Raw genomic sequence first — 18,683 nt, forward strand, 5'->3', positions numbered from 1 at the left:
AATGCGCCCGCCAGGTGCTCGGGGCTGGCCTGGCCCGGGCACATAGCGCACGGGCGCTTGCGGGGGGAGCGCGCTTGGCGGGGGGAGCGCCGGGCGCACGGCACTCGGTGGGGGCGGGCGCCGGCCCCGGGCACGCAGCGGGGGGGAGCGCCGGCCCCGGGCGCGTGGTGGGGGGGGAGCGCCGGGCGCGCAGCACTCGGCGGGAGGGGGGGAGTGCCGACCCCGGGCGCGCGGCACTCGGCGGGTGGGGGGGAGTGCCGGCCCCGGGCGGCGGCCCTTGGAGGGGGCCCTGACCCCGGGCGCGCAGCTATGGGGGGGCCCGCCCCCGGGCGCGCTAGTGTCCCCGCCCCCTGGTGCCCAGCGGGCAAACGGCCACGCCCCCTGGCGCCCGACAACCTCAAAGGTTGGGGACCACTGAGCTAAGGACTTAGCACAGGGGTGTCCAAACTTTTTTCAAAGAGGGCCAGATTTGAAGAAGTGAACATGCGTGAGGGCCGTCCCCGCACTCTCATCCCCAAGGCGGAGGGCCTGCAGGGTTGGAGGCGGGCGGAGAGCGCAGGGCACGCCGGCCTCACGGCGGCCCGGGGGCAGGGTGAACCCGCAGCCGAGCGGGGGAGCGGGGCTGCGGACACGCCCTACAGGGCAGGCTCTAGGACCGCGGAGACCATGGGCGGCGGCGGCGCGGCCGGAAGCGGCGCACTGGGTGCGCCAGTTCAAAAGAGCGCCGGGGAGCCAGGAGAGGGGGAGGAAGCGGGGGCCGTATTAAATCGGAACACGGGCCGCAATTGGCCCGCGGGCCGGACTTTGGACATGCCTGACTTAGCACATCCATGTGGGAACTAGTCACAAGCAGAGCTCCTTTAGTTTCCTTCTGAAAATGAACTCTCTCTCTCTCTCAGAACCACCACCATTGGCTTCTATCATGCTCTCACCATCCCAAAACCTTCACTGCTCTGGGGCATCATTTCCTACCTCCTCCCCAGTTCTCTGCTCCTTTCATTGATTTCTTAACCACACCTTCTACTTTCCATTTGACCAACTGCAAATTCTTGGTGGACCTGCTCCACTTGACCATGGATCTATTTCCTCTTCCCAATTTCTTATTCGTCTATTCTGATCTTGGATCATCTGCCTTTCCCTGTAATTCTCCACTGTAGAGACCTTGGGAAAGACATTCTTCTCCTTACGCTGTGCTTTCCACCTGAAGCTTACCCTGACCCTTCTGATCCACTTCCCCTCCTTTATTTCACCCAAGAAGCCTTCTTCTCTGTTTAGCCTGCTACCCTCTCTCTCAGGGTAGTGGTCTGCTAACAGGTAACTCTGTGCCTGTAATATTATTCTGGTAACAGGTACATGATAGGACTTTGTGCACAATTGCATTGTGTCACAACCATTCTCCCATCATGCCCAATGTGGGATGAAGTGTGTGTGGTTTTATACAGCACTCTCATCTGGAAGTTATTCCCCCTCAGTGACACTGTATAGCTAGCTGATCATTGCCTCCAGCTGGCTTGAAATCCACAAACCTCCCCTATTGCTGAAAGCAGCGGAGAGCCCCTATTGCATAGCATAACAGCTCCCCCTTGGGGTCTGATCCACAAAACGCAGACATGTGAAAGGATAAATCCATACACAGGTCTTATTCTCCTATCACAGTAGTAAGAATCAGGAGTAAAGCCAGCATAAGTGAGAGGAGAATCAGGCTTGATGTTATCCAGACCAAAAGAAATAAAACCAAGGACTAAAAACCAAAATCCTGGATCTAAACAACTTCAAACTTTCAGGGTGGTTGTTGGAATTTGGTCCAAATTTTGTGGCTTGGGACTACTCTCTGCTGGATACATTCTGCTTCAGAAACACAAAACATAGTAACTTGACACTGTGGGGCTCATGTTAGACCCTAGGGTTCTGTCCAAATGCTGACTTCCCATATTCCTTTCCTGTTTTGGAAATATCTGAAGTGGGTTTCAGTGCTGGTAAATGCTATCAGGTTGACAGTCCTAGAGACTGAAGCCTTTTGCTTACCAAATGTACAGGAATAAGCTTCCCTAGTTAAATGAAACAATCAACCAAATGCTCCTCATATTTGGTATGTGGAGTAAACAGACAACACAGGGCCTTGGCCTCTCTGTTACGATTGCAGGTAGGAGCATGGCTTCTGGAATATGAACATCTATCTATGAAGAGCTGGACTGAACACAGCAACTCATTTCACATGAAGTGGCACTTGAATTGCCTCTAATCTGTGCAATTCTGTGTGCTACAGCTGGCCAGAAAAATTTAGTTAAGCCGGATTTTCACTGGAAAATCTGTTATGATTAAAATTATATTTTTGCAAAATCCCATTGATTTCAACAACGTATTTTGAAAAAAAAATGGAACTCTGTTTTTGTGATCATGTCTAAGTGTCCCATTTTGACATTCTTGGGACGAAAAGTTTCAATTTTTCATGTTCAAATTACTTTTTGTTTTGAAATGTATTGTATGTTATATAAACTAATATAAAGGATCTAAATTTAAGCAAAACATTTCTAATTTATCAAAGCAAATTATTTCAATTGACCTGAGATGAACAATTTTTTAAATTTCAAACTTGAAAGTTTGAAAAATGTTAAACTTTTGGGTTTTAGTCCTGATTCAGTATGAACTTTTTTTTTTTAATTGTGAAACTGTTCACAGAACAGAAATTCCATTTTCTGACCAATTCTAGTACGTACACACAGGCATATGCATGGATATCAACAAAGGACATGCCGAAGAAGGGGACTCACCTGAGGTACCACCGGTCCCCCAGTCCATACTCCTGTCCACAAATCCCAGAACGAGGCCAAAGGCATCGTGGGAGTTTCCGTTCCAGCATGACAGTAGTGGCAACAACCTTCCCAAATAGAGAGAAGGGAAAGTAAGAGAAAAAAATCCAAAGCACTATTCTGAAAAACCTCACTTTGAAAATCGTTGATACCTCCATGAGCAAAAGTTTAGAGGCATTGAAGGAAAGAGAGGCAACATTTCTATCCTGTCTATGAAGGGTCACTTAGTATTTTTGCATTAATTTGATTAGGGGTTGAGCAAACCATAGACCATCTTCAAACAATGGAAAACAGCATGTTCTTCCCCCTTACACATGGTAGCAGGGAATAAGCCAATCAGTGAACAGGCTATAGGAGATGACAATGTGCTTATAAAAACATTACAGTCATGAGCTGGGGGAGTGGCCAGTTGTTATCAGGAACTTACACTTCCTGGTCTCTCATGGAAAGGCAGGAGGCAGCAGAGAAAGGTCTAACATGTATTAATGGCTGGAATTTGAAGTGAAACAAATTCAAATGGGGAGAGTAATTAACCATTGTAATGATTTGCCAAGGGGCATAGTGGATTCTTCATCACTCACAATTTTTAAATGAAGATTGAATTTTTTTTCTAAAGGAACTGATTTAGAAATTATTTTGGGGGTAGTTTTATGGACATCTACAAGTGATCAGACTAGCGGATCCCTTCTGGCCTTGGGATCTATGACTCTATGAGGATTGTCAGTGAGTGAGGAATATAAAAGGACTGGGATGGACAAGAGGGGACAAAGAGGTTTCTGAGTTGTGGTTTGAAATAATGTGGAGTTGTGGGCAGGGCACAAAGAGATGGAAAGACTGGTCCCGATATCAGGAGCCGCAGAGGGGGCATTGAGAGTGCCCAAGCTATGTGAAATGATTTAAAAGATGGTGCTTGATAAGCAGAGGGAATGAGACAGGAGACAGACAGACACCAAAGCAGACATACTGAGCTGGGGATGGGTTAAACTACATCTTGAAATAAATGGGAGACTCAGTCGATGGTTCTTCACACTGAAGGTGGGAGTAACTACACCTGTCAGAAATTCCACCAGGCCAACTCTCCTCATTCTGAGGTGGAAAGTTTTCCCCATTGCCTGACCTAATATGACACAGCCCTCACCTGCGCTCTCCAAAGCTCGTCCCGCTCATGGGCCACGCGCCAGTGGGTGTCACCCATCATGGCAATGAGGAGGTTGAGCATGAGCAGGGTGGCGATGACAGCAAAGGCAAAGTACACCACACTGTACATGAAGGGCAGGTCCACGCTGTAGTTGGCAGGCCCATCAATGATGGTGAGGAAGAGCTCGAAGGTAGTGAACAGAGACATAGGATAGCTGTAGAACTGGCCCAGCTCTGCGGGGTCCTCTGTCTGGAAGATGATATAAAAGGCTGGAAGGGCACAAGGGAAGGAAGAGAAAGTTACAATAGGAATAATGTCCTGTTGTCAGCAACAGAAAATCTGAGGGATGGAATCAGAATGGGGATTCTTGGTGTCTATCTGTGTATGCATGATGGGAGCTAATTCCTGGCTGGGACCTTTGGGCATTACAATGTTACAAGTAATTAATGATAAACAAGCTGTGACATAGCAGAAGGCCCTGCTGGGGAAAGTTATAGCATCATTTCCACAGAAATACATTCCTGAGGAAAGTCTGACCTCCAAAATGAAAAATTCTGTGCAGGGTACTTTAAAATTCTGTAAATTTTATTTGTGAACAAATAAATGTGGAGTCTCCAGACTGGCAGTGGGAAGCCAGTTCTAGGGCATGGACTTAGTGGTGAGGCTGAACCTGATCTTGACAAAGTGCAAGGGCTGGGTCTGCCCCAGAAACACCGGGAGGTCCTCCCTCTCTGCAACAAGCACATGTGGAGGAGGCTGGCTCAGCCCAGCAGGATCCAAGTGTGGAGGGGCTTAGTATGAGGAGATCGAGGTGTGGGGTGAGAGGGCTCTCTTTGGGGCAGTCTGGATGTGCAGAGATCTAGATGCACAGGAGCTCATGGGGAGTGGGGTTCCAAGTGCAGGGGCACCAGGTGAAGATGGTTGGTTGGAGCTCAGCAGGGGCATGGGTGCTGGGGAAGTGCAGCTTGGTGGGGCAGGGATCCAGGTGCAGCTTACTGGAGCTCAGTGGGGTGGGGGTATAGGTGGAGGGAGGTCCAGCGGGGAGGGAGTTTGAATGTGGGATGCCCAGCAGAGGGTGGCCTGGGTGCATGGGTGGTAGTCTGGATGCATAGGGTGGGGCTCAGCAGGGAGGGTCCAGATGTGGGTGGATGGGGCGTGGCAGAGGAACACCAGGTGTGGGGGTCAGTGAGGTTTGATTTGGGTTTGGGGGTTTGCAAGGAGGAGGGACTTCACAGGGGGAGTTTGGGCTTGGTGTGGAGTGAGAGGCAGTGACAGTTGGCAGGGTGGGGAGGTGGGTGCAGAGGCTTCACAGGGACGGGCTCCGGGTTTCAGGTTGAGGCTCAGCAGGGAGGTCTGGGTTTGGGTGGGGCTGAATGCATAAGTGTGGGATGGATGAGGAAGCTGCTCTCCTTGCAAAGAGCCATTCCCTGGTGGCTGAGGAGTGATGGGAGCAGGAAGTGGGTGGGGGAGCAGGGCTGTGGGATGTTTCTTGGAATGGGTCTCTGGGACTGGCTGCTCCATGCAAGGGGAATAGTCTCCTCCCCCCACCCCAGCCCAGCTGGGACTAGCAGGCTAGGAGTAACAGGTTGGGGTGTCCCAACTGCCAGGTGTGGGAGGGTGGTGATCAATGGGGCGGGTCTAAGCACAGGAAACAGGGGGGCTCCAGATGCAGGGGGTGAAGGTTTGGGGGGGTCTGAATATGGATGCATGGGAGTTGGGAAGGAGTATGACCTGGCATTCACTTGAGTGTTTCCAGCCCCAAGGCCCCCACAATGATTTATCTTACCACTGGCTGCTCTGGGCACCCAAAACAATGTGCCTGTACTACTAGGGAGGGACTCATGGCCACTCTTGCATTTTCCCTATGCTTCCCCATCAGAAAGTCATTTTTCTGAAGGAAAGTAAAGAATTTGATGTTGGACGTTAATTTTGCACAGGACTAGTGGCACAGAATTCTCTCAGGAGTAGAAATGGAAGCCATGTGTTGTCATAACCCTAGCTGGCTCACTCAGAGAGGGCAAGCTGATGCTAGGCTGAATTACCCAGATGAGACATGGAGAAGCAGAAGATGTTACATAACCTGGTGTATGATCTCACCTGATGAAAAGCCAAGTATCACCACTGCCATGAGCCAACAGAAGCGCATGAGGTCTCCAAATATCATCTGCAGAGTAAAGAGACAAGGATAGGCTCCATGAATCCTGACTTTCCCACTAACCCAAGGACCTTTTCCCCTTCTCAGTGTTCAATACGAAATATGTCTGACGTTAAGAAAAGAGCATCAGAAAATCCTTATGGCTAACACCTCTGTCCAGTGGAAAAGGCATGCATCTTGCCCCTACTGACAAGACCTGAGTTATTCCTGTTACAGAAAAGGCTTCATTCCCATGATATAATACAGATACGTTTAGAGGAAGTCTGTTCTTCTGATTTCCCCTGTGTGGACATGTGTAGTGGGATCAGTCTCTGTGTAACAAGACTTTATTGTCCTTACCTTCTGAATCATGATGGTGAAGGGTCCCAGCATCTGAAAGCCTCGTGCGAAGTACATGACGTTGCACCAGCCCAGCACCAGGGCGAAGGACATGGGGACCACCTCTCCAGTGGTGCTGGTAAGACGCATCACCATGGTCACCAGGATCATACAGGCATAGGTGATGCTGTGAGAGGAAGAGGGAGAGCCAGAATGATCAGCATAGGAATCTCATCATCCTTCATTCCTTTCAATTCACCAACAGGTACACTCTGTCCCACATGTAGATGGAAATTGGCAATATATCTTTATGCTCCTCTGTGCTTGCTCACTTCCTAGGCTGCCAAGTATCTTTCTCTGTGTGTGTCTTTCATGCACACATACTATTTAGAAAGAGAAAAAAGCCAAGAGAAACAACACCCAGAAAAGGGGAGAGGGCAGGTATAATGACACGGTAAAGAGAAGTGAGACAGAAAATGAGAGACAAATTATTAATGAGATTTGGCAATGTGGAGGCTCACATAATGACGTGGAATGGTCCTCCAAGGATGGTTTGTCCAAAATACTTGGTGGCTCCAACTCGAAGTATATCTGGAATCTAAGAGGAACACGCTGTTAAGTTTAAGGGTCAGTTGGGTTAACCCAAGGAAATGATCAGAATGATCATTCCCAATTTACAAAGAGTTCTGTTCATCACAGCAGTGGTCCCCAACATGGCACCCGCGGGGGCATTTGTGTGTGCCCACCAAGTGCTCAGGGCTGGCCTGGCCCCAGGCACATGGCACATGCGCGGTGCCAGAGCCGGCCCCGGGCGCATGGTGCACGGGGAGCGCCGCGGATTGGCCGCCCGCGCTCTGCGTGTGCGGCGCATGGGGGGAGCGCCGGCCCCGAGCACGCGGCGCTTTCAGGGTGTGCCGGCCCTGGGCGCGCGGCGCTTGGGGGGGAGGGGGAGCGCCGGCCCCGGGCATGCGGCTATGGGGGGGGCCCGCTCCCGGGCGCGCGACTATGGGGGGGGGCCCACCCCCAGGCGCATAAGGGGGGGCCCCGCCCCCGGGCGCGCAAGTGTCCCCGCCCTGTGGCACCCGGCGGGCGAATGGCTACGCCCCCTGGCACACAGCAACCTCAAATGGTTGGGGACCACTGATCCACTAATTTAAAATTAATCTCCAATTGTGGTGGATATTCAGTGCTGAAAAGCAGACATATTTGGGCAGGAACATGGAATCTGTTTAGGAGCACAGGGCACTACACAAACATTCCAGACCCAGGTGGAGATATATTTGGCCAAGATGGGGGGCCAACACCCTAACATTTCTATAACGTGCCTGAAAACCTTAGTGATAAGTGGTCACAAACTCAGTTTGAGAGATGGCTCTTCTGGTAGCACAGCGGAGGCACTATGGGATCAGACGGAGGCACTGAGGTACAGAGTGGCCAACACATGCCAGTCTCTACTTAGCTTAATAAGAGTTCTCTTGATTAGAATACAGGGCTGTGTGGTTCAGACTGTTGCCCTTACCTCCAGGATCAATATCACTACAGCTCCAATAACTGTGATCAGCTCCCCGACCAGCCTAAGCTCATCCTCATATATCACATAGGATTCCTGAAAGGGGAAACAGAGAGGGTACTGATTGGTGTAGGGAAACACTATAGTACCCGGAGAGACCACAAGAGCCATGCAGGCTCAACTTGAGCAACTGAGCCACCAGGACACAGAGGATTTCCCCAACTGTATCCCCACCCCACCCCTGAGAAAGAGTATGGAGTGAGGAAATGAAAAAAGGCACATCTGTAGCCACTGAGGAGCCAGCAAGATTTCTCCAATAAGTTGGATTAGTGCCCTCAACTAGGGATGTAAGCAACTAGTCAAGAAGACAACTACTCGATAAGTCTATGCTTAAATCAGCATAAAAGCTGGTTCCCCCCCAGCACTGTCTCTGCAGGGGCGCAGGGGCACAGCGTGGGATTGCGTGTGAGCCAGGACTCAGCTGTCCCGGCTTGCACCCAGTCCCCTGCTACACCTCTGCCTTTTAAATATAGTAAGAGCCAGGCGGTGCTTCAGCAGTTTCCTCCTTTATTGAAAAAAAAACCAGCAAGCAAATAAAGTAGCACTTTTTAGACTAACAAAACATGTAGATGGTATCATGAACTTTCATGGGCACAGCCCACTTCTTCAGATAGACTTTTATTAGTCTATAAAGTGCTACCAGACCATTTGCTTGCTGTTTTTTTCTGTAACAGACTAACTCGGCTACCCCCTGAACCTCCTTGACTAATTGACTACTCGATTAGCTGATTAAATGCAATTTAATATCCTTATCCCCAAGCCCACCCATGATCCTCCAGTCCCTGCACACAATGCACCTGCAGCATCTTCTGAACATAGATGGTATTGTCTCTGTCATTCGTTTTGTTTTCTGACCGAGCCTTCAGAGGTCTGTAGACACAGCACATGGTGAAGCAAATCATGTACAACACATAGAACAAGGCCAGGAAACAGAAATAGGGACGTCCATACATATTCCACTTCAGGCTCACTAGCTCCTTCACAGGTGTGAGGTCTAGAATCTGACGGGCCTGAGAGAGAGAGAGAGAGAGAGAGAGAGAGAGAGAGATCACTTATTAGCTGCGAGAGACTCTGGTTTAGGGGCACTCTGCATGAGTTCCTGGGAGGACATTAACACAAGCTAATTTCTCCAAAGGCATTGCAGCATGAGAACACTACATTTATTTCATATACAAGCAAATTCTTAGATCAGTTTGCTTTAGTCCAGCTGGCCAAAGTACTGTTGAACCAATGCTAAGAAAACAGGGATCACTCCAGCACTCTGGTTTTATCATGAAGAGGGAAAGAGGGAAGGAGAGTGAGAGGGTGCATATGTTGTGTGTTGGAGATGATGGAAACATGAGGACTAGTCTGCAACTCCACACTTAATATTCTGATGTAGTTCTCTGCTCTACTAAATTGCTATTGGGTTCTAGCTCAGAGGTGGGTATATTCCTCTAGTGATTGAATGACCCTTATAACATCAGTGGGGATGTAAAACACTGCAGAAAAGCACCCGTATTCTTGAAAACAAGTAATAAATCTCATTTTTATGATCTCCTCCATCTAGAATAATCTCTACCTTTTATGAGTCATTTTACACACTTTAGGATGTGTATACAATAGGGATGAGCTAACCTCACAATGTCAATGGTTTTTGAACCTTGTGAACTGTTCTGGAGATTCATAGAGTGCACAAAACTAATTCAAGTTTGTGAATCTTCTTTTCCTGTAATTGGAAGTTATTTTGAAAACTGGCTCAATTAGAGCTAAAAGTAACCAGTATTATATAAGAGACAGCCTCCCCTCCTCTCCCCCCCACTCCCCTCCACATCCTTCCACTGACAAATACTGCCCAGCCATTAGAGAAAAGATCTGCAAAACAGAACATTGGATTCTATATCGAATTGACTCTGCTCATCACTCAACATTTGCTACTGGGGAAGAATCCATCTGAATGTAAGGTAGCTGACTCGAAGAAATAATGATGGCAGCTCTGTCTTTCGAACCATTTAAAATAACACTTCAAAAAGGCATTCCTGCAATATCTTTGAAGAGTGTATGAGGGGCTGAGGCATGGGGAAATGGAAATAATATATTATGATTATATTCACTCCCTCTTGTTTTCCTTGCATTTTTAGGATTTCATGAACAGAATTTCCAGTAGTTCCCACTGAATGAACTTCCCCTGCAAAGTAGCAGATCTGAGTCTTTCCTTAGTAGGTTTCTAAAGTCCTTTCATCAAAAGTTTTGTTGGCATTAAGCCATTTAGGAGAAGAAAGGGAGAGGGTTGGAAGACAGCTGACTGGGAAACACAGCAAAACAAAAAAAGTTCAGAAAAAATAAGAGAAACAAGTGATAACTTTATAAAGGGTTTGGCTTGTTTGTCACCAGTCATGGAGTTCATAGATAATACATAACCCTGTAAGTGCATGACAATCTTTTTATTGACGTTTTAAATGATATAGTAAAAATAACACTGCACTTTTTTTTTTAGTTTTCATATGTGAGATTTTTTTCCATAGCAACAATAATGCACCTATGAGTCAATTACAAAACTGAGAAAAATGTTCATAGATCTGCCATAGGAACAGAGTGAGAAAATCAATTACAGCTTTTCAATAATGAATGAGAAACACACATCATTTTGCAAAGATTCTGAATTATAGATAGTTCTTTCATAGGAACATTCTAGTATAAACTCTTATGGAAAAAGCCCACAGAATTTAAAAGGCAATAGGATTCTATAGAAATATTTCTTTAACAGAGAATGGTTATGTCTACACTACAAAGTTAATTCGAACTAACAGAGGTTAGTTCGAATTAACTTTGATAGGCACTACACTAGCGCTCCGCTAGTTCGAACTTAATTTGAACTAGCGGAGCGCTTAGTTCGAACTAGGTAAACCTCATTCTACGAGGACTAAGCCTAGTTTGAACTTACTAGTTCGAATTAAGAGGTTTGTAGCCCCTTAATTCGAACTAGTGGGAGGCTAGCCCTCTCCAGCTTTCCCTGGTGGCCACTCTGGCCAACACCAGGGAAACTCTATTGCCCCCCTCCCGGCCCCAGACCCCTTAAAGGGGCACGGGCTGGCTGCGGTGCCCGTGCCAGGTGCAAGCCTGCCAGCACCCAGTCAGCAGACCCTGCACCTGGCACGGCTCGAGCCCCCCAGCCCTCCCCCTCTTCCCGGGACCAGGCTGGCGGCTCCCGGGAGCTTGCCCGGGACCGCAAGAGGTAGGCACCCGCCTGCTCCGGTGCAGACATCGTGGACCTTGTCCACGACCTCTGCACTAGACACAGGAAAGTGGCCGTCTAGGGCAGGAGAGCTGCCAGCCTGGCCACCCAGGAGCAGGTTTGCATGAAAATCAAGGTGGTCCAGTGAGACCCCCGACCCTGAGCCCTGAGCTTAGAATGGCCGTACTGGGTCAGACCAAAGGTCCATCTAGCCCAGTAGCCTGTCTGCCGACAGCGGCCAACCGTAGGGACCCTGGAGGGGATGGACCGACGACAGTGACCAAGCTATTTGTCTCGTGCCATCTCTCTCCAGCCTTCCACAAACTTCGGGCAGGGACACCATTCCTACCCCCTGGCTAATACCACTCCATGGACCCAACCTCCATGAATTGATCTCACTTCTCTTTAAACTCTGTTCTAGTTGTAGCCTTCACAGCCTCCTGCAGCAAGGAGTTCTACAGGTTGACTATTTGCTTTGTGAAGAAGAACTTTCTGTTATTCATTTGAAGCCTGCTACCCATTCCTTTCCTTTGGTGTTCTCTAGTCCTTCTATTACGGGAACTAATGAAGAACTTTTCTTTATGCACCCTCTCCACACCACTCATGCTTTTATAGACCTCTATCATATCCCCCCTCCGTCTCCTCTTTTCTAAGCTGAAAAGTCCCAGTCTCTTTAGCCTCTCTTCATATGGGACCTGTTCCAAACCCCTGATCATTTTAGTTGCCCTCCCCTCTCCCAGCCTCTCTCTTCCCCTCTCCCACCTCCTTTTCCCAGTCTCCCCTAGTTTTGTTCAATAAAGAGAGATTCTATTTTTGAACACAATTGTCCTTTATTTTGTACATCAGGAAGGGGGGCTAGAGAGGGGAAAGTGGAAGGAGGTGAGGGAGGAATGGGGTACGAGCCCCCGATGGGGAGGACTGGACTGGCTCTGTGGGCTTCTGGGGGTGGAACCTCTCCTGCAGCCCCCCAATTGCCCCCTCTCCCCAGATGGCAGCCTGCGGCAAGTGCAGCCGGTCTGATGGCCGAGTGCTGTGATGTTCCCAGTGTGGGTACTCCTGGCAATCCAAGCCAGGACTGCTTTGCAAGTGGGGCACCCCTGAGAACTGTCTGTCCGAGGTGGGGGTCGGGTCCCTTTAAGCACAGCCCTCGGCTAGCCTGAGACAGCAGCTCCACGCTCTAAGTCCTCATCTGATGCCCTGCCGGCACTGCTTCCGGCCATCCTTAACCCCGGTTCAGGGTCCACTCTGTGTGGACATGCTAGTTCGAATTAGCAAAACGCTAATTTGAACTAGTTTTTTAGTCTGGATGCATTAGTTCGAATTAGCTTAGTTCGAATTAACTAATTAGTTAGCATTAGTTCGAATTAGCGCTGTAGTGTAGACATACCCAATGAGACATGTTCTACAGAATTTCTTTACCAATATATAATATTTAATAGAGAATTGTGTCCCTGCTGTAGAATTTTGTTAAAAGTTTTGAAAGAAAGCTACAGACATACTCTCTTGACTTCATAGATATGGCCCATAGAAAGGAGATATTTTATATATTTGAACTGGAAAAAAAGCCAAAAGAGTGACTGAGGCTAGTTCTCTTCAATCACATCATTGTAGAGATGCAGAGCCTGATCTTCAGGAGGTGTAAATCAGACTAGTTCACCTGAGGTAAATGGCATTATGCTGGTTTACTCCAGATGGGTCTTGGGGCTCAGTTTTGCTCTCCCATATGTGATGTAATTCCCACTGACTTGAGTAGAAGGTACGCCCATGTATTCAAGGCAGAATTTGGTAAATAGTTGGTATGTTTATGGTATGTTTATGGTGGATCAATTTTTTATATAGACATCAGAGAAATGGTTTATATAGACATCAGTCATAATATGCTAAGACAAGAGTCAAAGCCAGCAGCATACTGCTTCAGTAAAAGTCAGCATATGGTGTGGTCTCATTTGAAAGTTATTCACATATAAAATAAATAAGCCTCAGAGAATGTGTTTGTTTGCTCTCAAAAAGAATTGGCAAGGTTAACAAGCTCCTCCCTGGCAAACAATTTATGTTTCCAAGAGTTCACAGTAAGTTTGCCTCTCAAGGTGAATGAGTTCTTTCTCCAGAGAGGAAGATGAAGGCAGATTTCTAACGCATTTAGCATTAGCCTGAATTATGACAGTTGCTTGCAGAGACAGCAAGACAATGACGTTTGTTATTGTTCTAGAAAGGTCTTTAAGTGATCCTATAATTGGTAGAGATTTAGGATCATGAGACCTAAATACATCTGGAATATAGAAGTCCATGATATTAGATATTTTTAGGGGCAAGAAGTAAAATTCCAAATTTACTCCTCAATGGACAGCAAATAGGGATCTCAGGTCAATAAAATATTATATTTGCATATTTGAAATAATCTGTATATTTGTTGTCCATTTAGTGCTGATACCTATTTGCTTCAGCGGGGGCCAGCAACCTTTCAGAAGTGGCATGCCGCAGCGTACCTTCCTGTCCTGGGCCACGCTGCTCTCCTGAGGCGGGGGAGAGACTTTCTCCACCATGCGCCCCACTTGGTCTCCTACCCATAGGCGTGTGCAGCACATTTCATTAGGGTGTGCACCCAAATAATTTTTTAAAAATGCACTTTGACCCCCCCATTAGCCACACCCCTGACCCCTGCTAACCACGCCCCTGACCCCCATTAGCCATGCCCCTGGAGGTAACCCTCTCTGGGCAAGATGGGCACATGACCAAAAGTAAAAAGTGTTATGTGACCCCCGATGCAAGGACTTTTCCCACCATCCTCCTACCAATAGGCTATGTCTAGACTGGCAATAAAATATTATATTTGCATATTTGAAAACTTTTCCGTTAAAAGCATTTGCGGAAAAGAGCGTCTAGTTGTCATGGATGCTTTTCTGCAAAAGCGCTTTTGCGCAAAAGCATCCGTGGCCAATCTAGATGCACTTTTGCGCAAAAAAGACCCGATCGCCATTTTCGCGATCGGGGCTTTTTTGTGCAAAACAAATCTGAGCTGTCTACACTGGCCCTTTTGTGCAAAAGCTTTACACAAAAGGACTTTTGCCCGAACGGGAGCAGCATAGTATTTCCGCAAGAAGCACTGATTTCTTACAGTAGGAAGTCAGTGCTTTTGCGGAAAAACTTGTCAGTCTAGACACAGCCATAGGGATTAGTCCCCACCAAGCTCTCCCCCCATGCAACTATCCTGCAATTGCATTAATCCAATGTGTGTGACATTAATGAGGGGGTGGAGAGGCTGGGGGAGGGGGCGTGTTCCCTCTAAGAGTTTCCTCCCATGAGCAGAATGAATTTTGTGTTGTGCACCAGTGCTGAATTCATGTGGCTTGTTTGGATGTGCCATTGTGGCACCCAAGTTATTAATCAATATCTACCTTTCCCCTCTGCTGCCATGTCTCCTCCCCTTGCTCCATCGACTCCCCTGGTGCCTGCTGCCCCCCGACTCCTCACCCTCCTCTGCTGTCCTGACTCCTGCCCTTCTCAATGCCCTCAGCCTTCCTGAGACCTGCCCCCCTCCACCAGCCCTTGTCTCCCCCCTGTGCCCACTCCTCCAGTAGCGCCACTCTGATCATGTGAGCTACCCCTCCTCATCCCTTCATCTAACACCTCCCTCACCTCTCTCCTCTGGTGCTGGTCCCTCCCCTGCAGGTGTCTGCCATTCTGCTTCACCCCCCAGAATCCCCTGGCACCTGCACATTCCCTTACCCCTGCAGTCTCCTGGTGCCTCCCCCTTTCCTCACTGCCCCTGCCCCCTTTGCCCTTTTTTCCTTGATGCCCATCCCCTCACTACCCTCAAGGGCACTGCGCCGTGCTGGGTAGGGGCGTTCCCGGGCGCCTCAGGGGCGCCGCATCGTGCTGCTGGGCCGCACGGTGCTGCTGGGCCGTGCGGTGTTGCTGGGCTGGGTGGGGCCCAGGGCGCAAAAATGGCTCAGGCTAGCCAGCCCGAGACATTAGAGTGTGCCTGGGCACTCCCGGTACACCCCGTGCGCACGCCTATGCTCCTACCCTGGGCTCCCAGGCAATGGGAGGCTATGCAGCTCTCGTGTTCCACCTCCCCAGAGCACTGGGGGTATGTCTACACTACCCCGCTAGTTCGAACTAGCGGGGTAGTGTAGACATACCCTGGGGAAGGTAGGATGGAGAAGGCAGTGCGCACATTGCTGTGGAGGGGGGAGGAGCACTGTGCACACACTTCCTCTCAAGTCGGATCTCCCCTCACCAGGAAGCCGTCACTGGCTTCAATCTTGCAGGGGGCATAATGCTGGATCACCAGCACAGACTGCCCATTGCAGGTGGGAAGGAGCGAGGGGTAGCCCATTCACTGTGTGTGCCACTGCAAATCATCTTGCTTACCACTTATGGCACACATGCTGTACTTTGCTGACCCCTGAGCTCTACCAAGTCAGATGTTTGTTCTAAGCCTGAGATTTTTGTATGAGACTCTTGGAGACATATGGAGCGAAACTCAAAAGTATACAGTAGATATTCTTCCACTCAGATCAGACTGCCCTACATCTATTCACAGGTGTACAGAGTCCAAATCTGGGCTGACGATGTACTTGGAAGCAGGAAAAAGATATAAATTAAATTAAGGGCTAAGAGTTACTTAAACCTATATCTATACTACTACAGAAAGCTGACCCAAGCTACCCAACTTCAGTTATGTGAAAGATATAGCTGTAGTCAGTGTACATTAAGTGGAGTTACTGAGTGGTCTACAGAGTGAAGGGATGATGGAAGAAATTCTACATTTAACCTCCATTATTCTTTTAATCTGGGGTACAGTAATGGGGTCAATGGGGGAGTGATCTGTGATTAATTTGGTGGGTCTTCACTAAACCTGCTAAATCGACTGCTGGTGGATTGATCTCAGAGCATGGTTCCCCGCTGTAGTGTGGATGTAGCCTTAAACTACATACTCTTCCAATACCCTAGGATTTTTTTTCTCTTGCTGCTCTATTGTTCCAAGCCATTACATCACTCCAGCTGAGACTCTCTTGGACCTGATGGGTACTGTGAGTGGGGTGTTCATAAGTAAGCTGCATCCTGGTAAGTAGGTGTGAGTCTAAGGGCGTGTCTAGAAAGTGAGCTAGTGAGTGGGAGGCTGGGCTATCAATATACAAAGCACTAATTGGGTATGTGAACCCTGTACCTGTCCCGTGCACTCAACAAAAGTAGATCAAAGGTCACAAGGGAACTTTAAGGATGCGTCTACACTCTAAGCTAGGCATGTGATTCCCCTGTTTGCGTACATGTACTCACACTAGCTGTCATCAGGCTAGTGTGAATTTAAATAGCAGTGTAGCCTCAGTACACAGAATAATTTCTATCCCATAAACAGATTACAATAATTCATCTGAATATAGGCTTTAGTCTTGACAACAATCCATAATAAGCTTTTTTAAAATTCTCTGATTGCCTAAAATGATGTTAGGTGTATTACTGAGATTGAACTAGTCTTGTAGTGGTAGTAGAAGTGAAGATTCTGTGAGCCTAATACAGAGCTGAACCTAAATGAATATAAATGAGTTGAAGATGAGGAGATTTAGCTTCTGACTCGTCTATTTCCTACCCATGGCCTGATCCTTCTCTGACACCAATGTAAAGCAAAAGTAACTCAACTGATGTTTATAGCCCACTGATTTCAGTCTCAGTGCAGATTCTGCTACTGACTTCCTCTGTGACCATGGGCAATGCACTCTGTGCAAAACTGTTAAAAGCACTGAAGTGATTTAAGAGCCTAAGGAACATTTTCAAATGGGATTTAAGTATTTTTTGTAAATTTTGCCTATCAGCTTTCCGTGCCTTAGTTCCCAGACATAAACATTTCTCCTCTTTTTTGTCTTTTTAGAGTGTAAAAGGACACAAATAATTGCTTAGTATGTATTTTCACAGTGCCTAGCACAATCAGGCCCTGATATCAGCTGGACACTCTAGATATTATTGCAATATAAATAACTTACAATAATGGAGTTACAGCTGATCAAAAGTGGTTGTGTAAATTACAGAAGAGTGTGAATGGCAAGTGATATTTTAATAGTATGATCCATGTGCCCATGGGATGGAAAAAGAAGGGCCAATCTGTTAGTGTAGATTCTGTCAAAAATCTCATTTTTCAGTTTTTGGGATTTATTGCACAGTGTGAGCCTATCATGTTTTCCTCTATTTCGGAAAATATTTGGATTTTATTTAGCTTGTGGCATCATGAATCGTCCACAACAGATCACAATAGGTGTACGCCAAGGCTGCCTTCTTTCTCCATTACTCTTCCTGATTGTCCTAGACTGGGTCACAAAAACAGCATATGCTGACTCAGGAAGGGGACTCCAATGGACTCAAACTAGGAAACTTGAAGATCTAGAGTTTGCAGATGACTTAGCCCTGCTTGCAGACAAATTAGAGCATATGCGAGAGAAGACAGATGCTACAGGAAACAGCTGAGTGAGTGCGTCTCAAAATTAGTCAAGAGAAGACCAAGTTGATGCACATTAACAACAGACAAGAAGGTGAAATTACAACTGAAGGAAAAGCAGTGCAAGAGGTAGATCAGTTTGTATACTTGGAGAGTGTTATCAGCAAGAATAGGGGAACTGAAGAGGATATCAGTGCAAGAATACGAAAGGCGAAACAAGCCTTTGCCATACTACGATCAGTCTGGGGTACAAGAGCCATTTCAACAAGAACCAAACTACGTATTTTCACTTCCAATGTGAAATCAGTGCTGTTGTATGTTTCGGAGGCGTGGTGCGTTGTCCAGAGCAACACTAAGGGTACGTCTACACTTGCTCCCTAGTTCGAACTAGGGATGCAAATGTAGCCGACCGAAATTGCTAATGAAATGGGGATTTAAATATCCCGCGCTTCATTAGCATAATCTCGCCCGCACACTATTCCGCTTGCCAGCTGATTCAAACCAGGAAGTGCGCTCCGGGATGCATTAGTTTAAATCAGACCCCTTGGTTCAAACTAATGTTACTCCTTTTTGTTTCAAAGACACAGAATAGCTATTTTGGGATACCAAAAGTATCCTGAAAAAGCGCCGCAGTATAGACGTACCCTAAATAAGCCTTCAAGATTTCTGTGTTTTCTCTGTAAATAAACCTGTTGTTGGAGGGTATCCTTTTTTCCCCAGTGTCAAACCTGGAAGAGTTTTACACATTTTTGTTTCAGAAGATAGTTTGGAATGTTAGTTAACGAGGAACATAGTAATAAAACTTGGCATTTCTAAAGTGCCTTCCAGCCCAGGATCTCAAAACTCCTGAATAACTGTAAGGAAAACCTTACAACACCCCAGGAGCATTATAGCAGCACAGAATACTTCCTATTTATTGTGTCTTTGGGACTACAGAATTAGAGAGCACCTTTGCTGAGTCTACTACATCACCTCCTGTAGCAGTTTTGAGCATATTGAACATGGCACAGGGCCTTAAACTACATTCTTTCAAGCAATCTCTCAA

General features: G+C 47.5%; 1 protein-coding gene across 1 annotated transcript in view; it reads right to left on the reverse strand.

Annotated features, from left to right (window-relative positions):
• The window catches only part of LOC102447214 (transient receptor potential cation channel subfamily V member 6), a 51,416-nt gene that overhangs the window by 6,627 nt on the left and 26,106 nt on the right, over positions 1-18,683 (reverse strand). Inside the window, exons 8-14 of the mRNA XM_006111851.4 lie at positions 8,789-9,001; positions 7,941-8,027; positions 6,943-7,019; positions 6,443-6,608; positions 6,046-6,112; positions 3,949-4,217; positions 2,772-2,878 (exon numbers count right to left, since the gene is read on the reverse strand). Of these exons, the coding sequence (XP_006111913.1) occupies positions 2,772-2,878; positions 3,949-4,217; positions 6,046-6,112; positions 6,443-6,608; positions 6,943-7,019; positions 7,941-8,027; positions 8,789-9,001 (986 nt within the window). The remainder of the gene's footprint in view (positions 1-2,771; positions 2,879-3,948; positions 4,218-6,045; positions 6,113-6,442; positions 6,609-6,942; positions 7,020-7,940; positions 8,028-8,788; positions 9,002-18,683) is intronic.

The sequence above is a fragment of the Pelodiscus sinensis genome, chromosome 1, assembly GCF_052426305.1.
Source record: "Pelodiscus sinensis isolate ZL-2025 chromosome 1, ASM5242630v1, whole genome shotgun sequence".
NCBI classification, from domain to species: Eukaryota; Metazoa; Chordata; order Testudines; family Trionychidae; genus Pelodiscus; species Pelodiscus sinensis.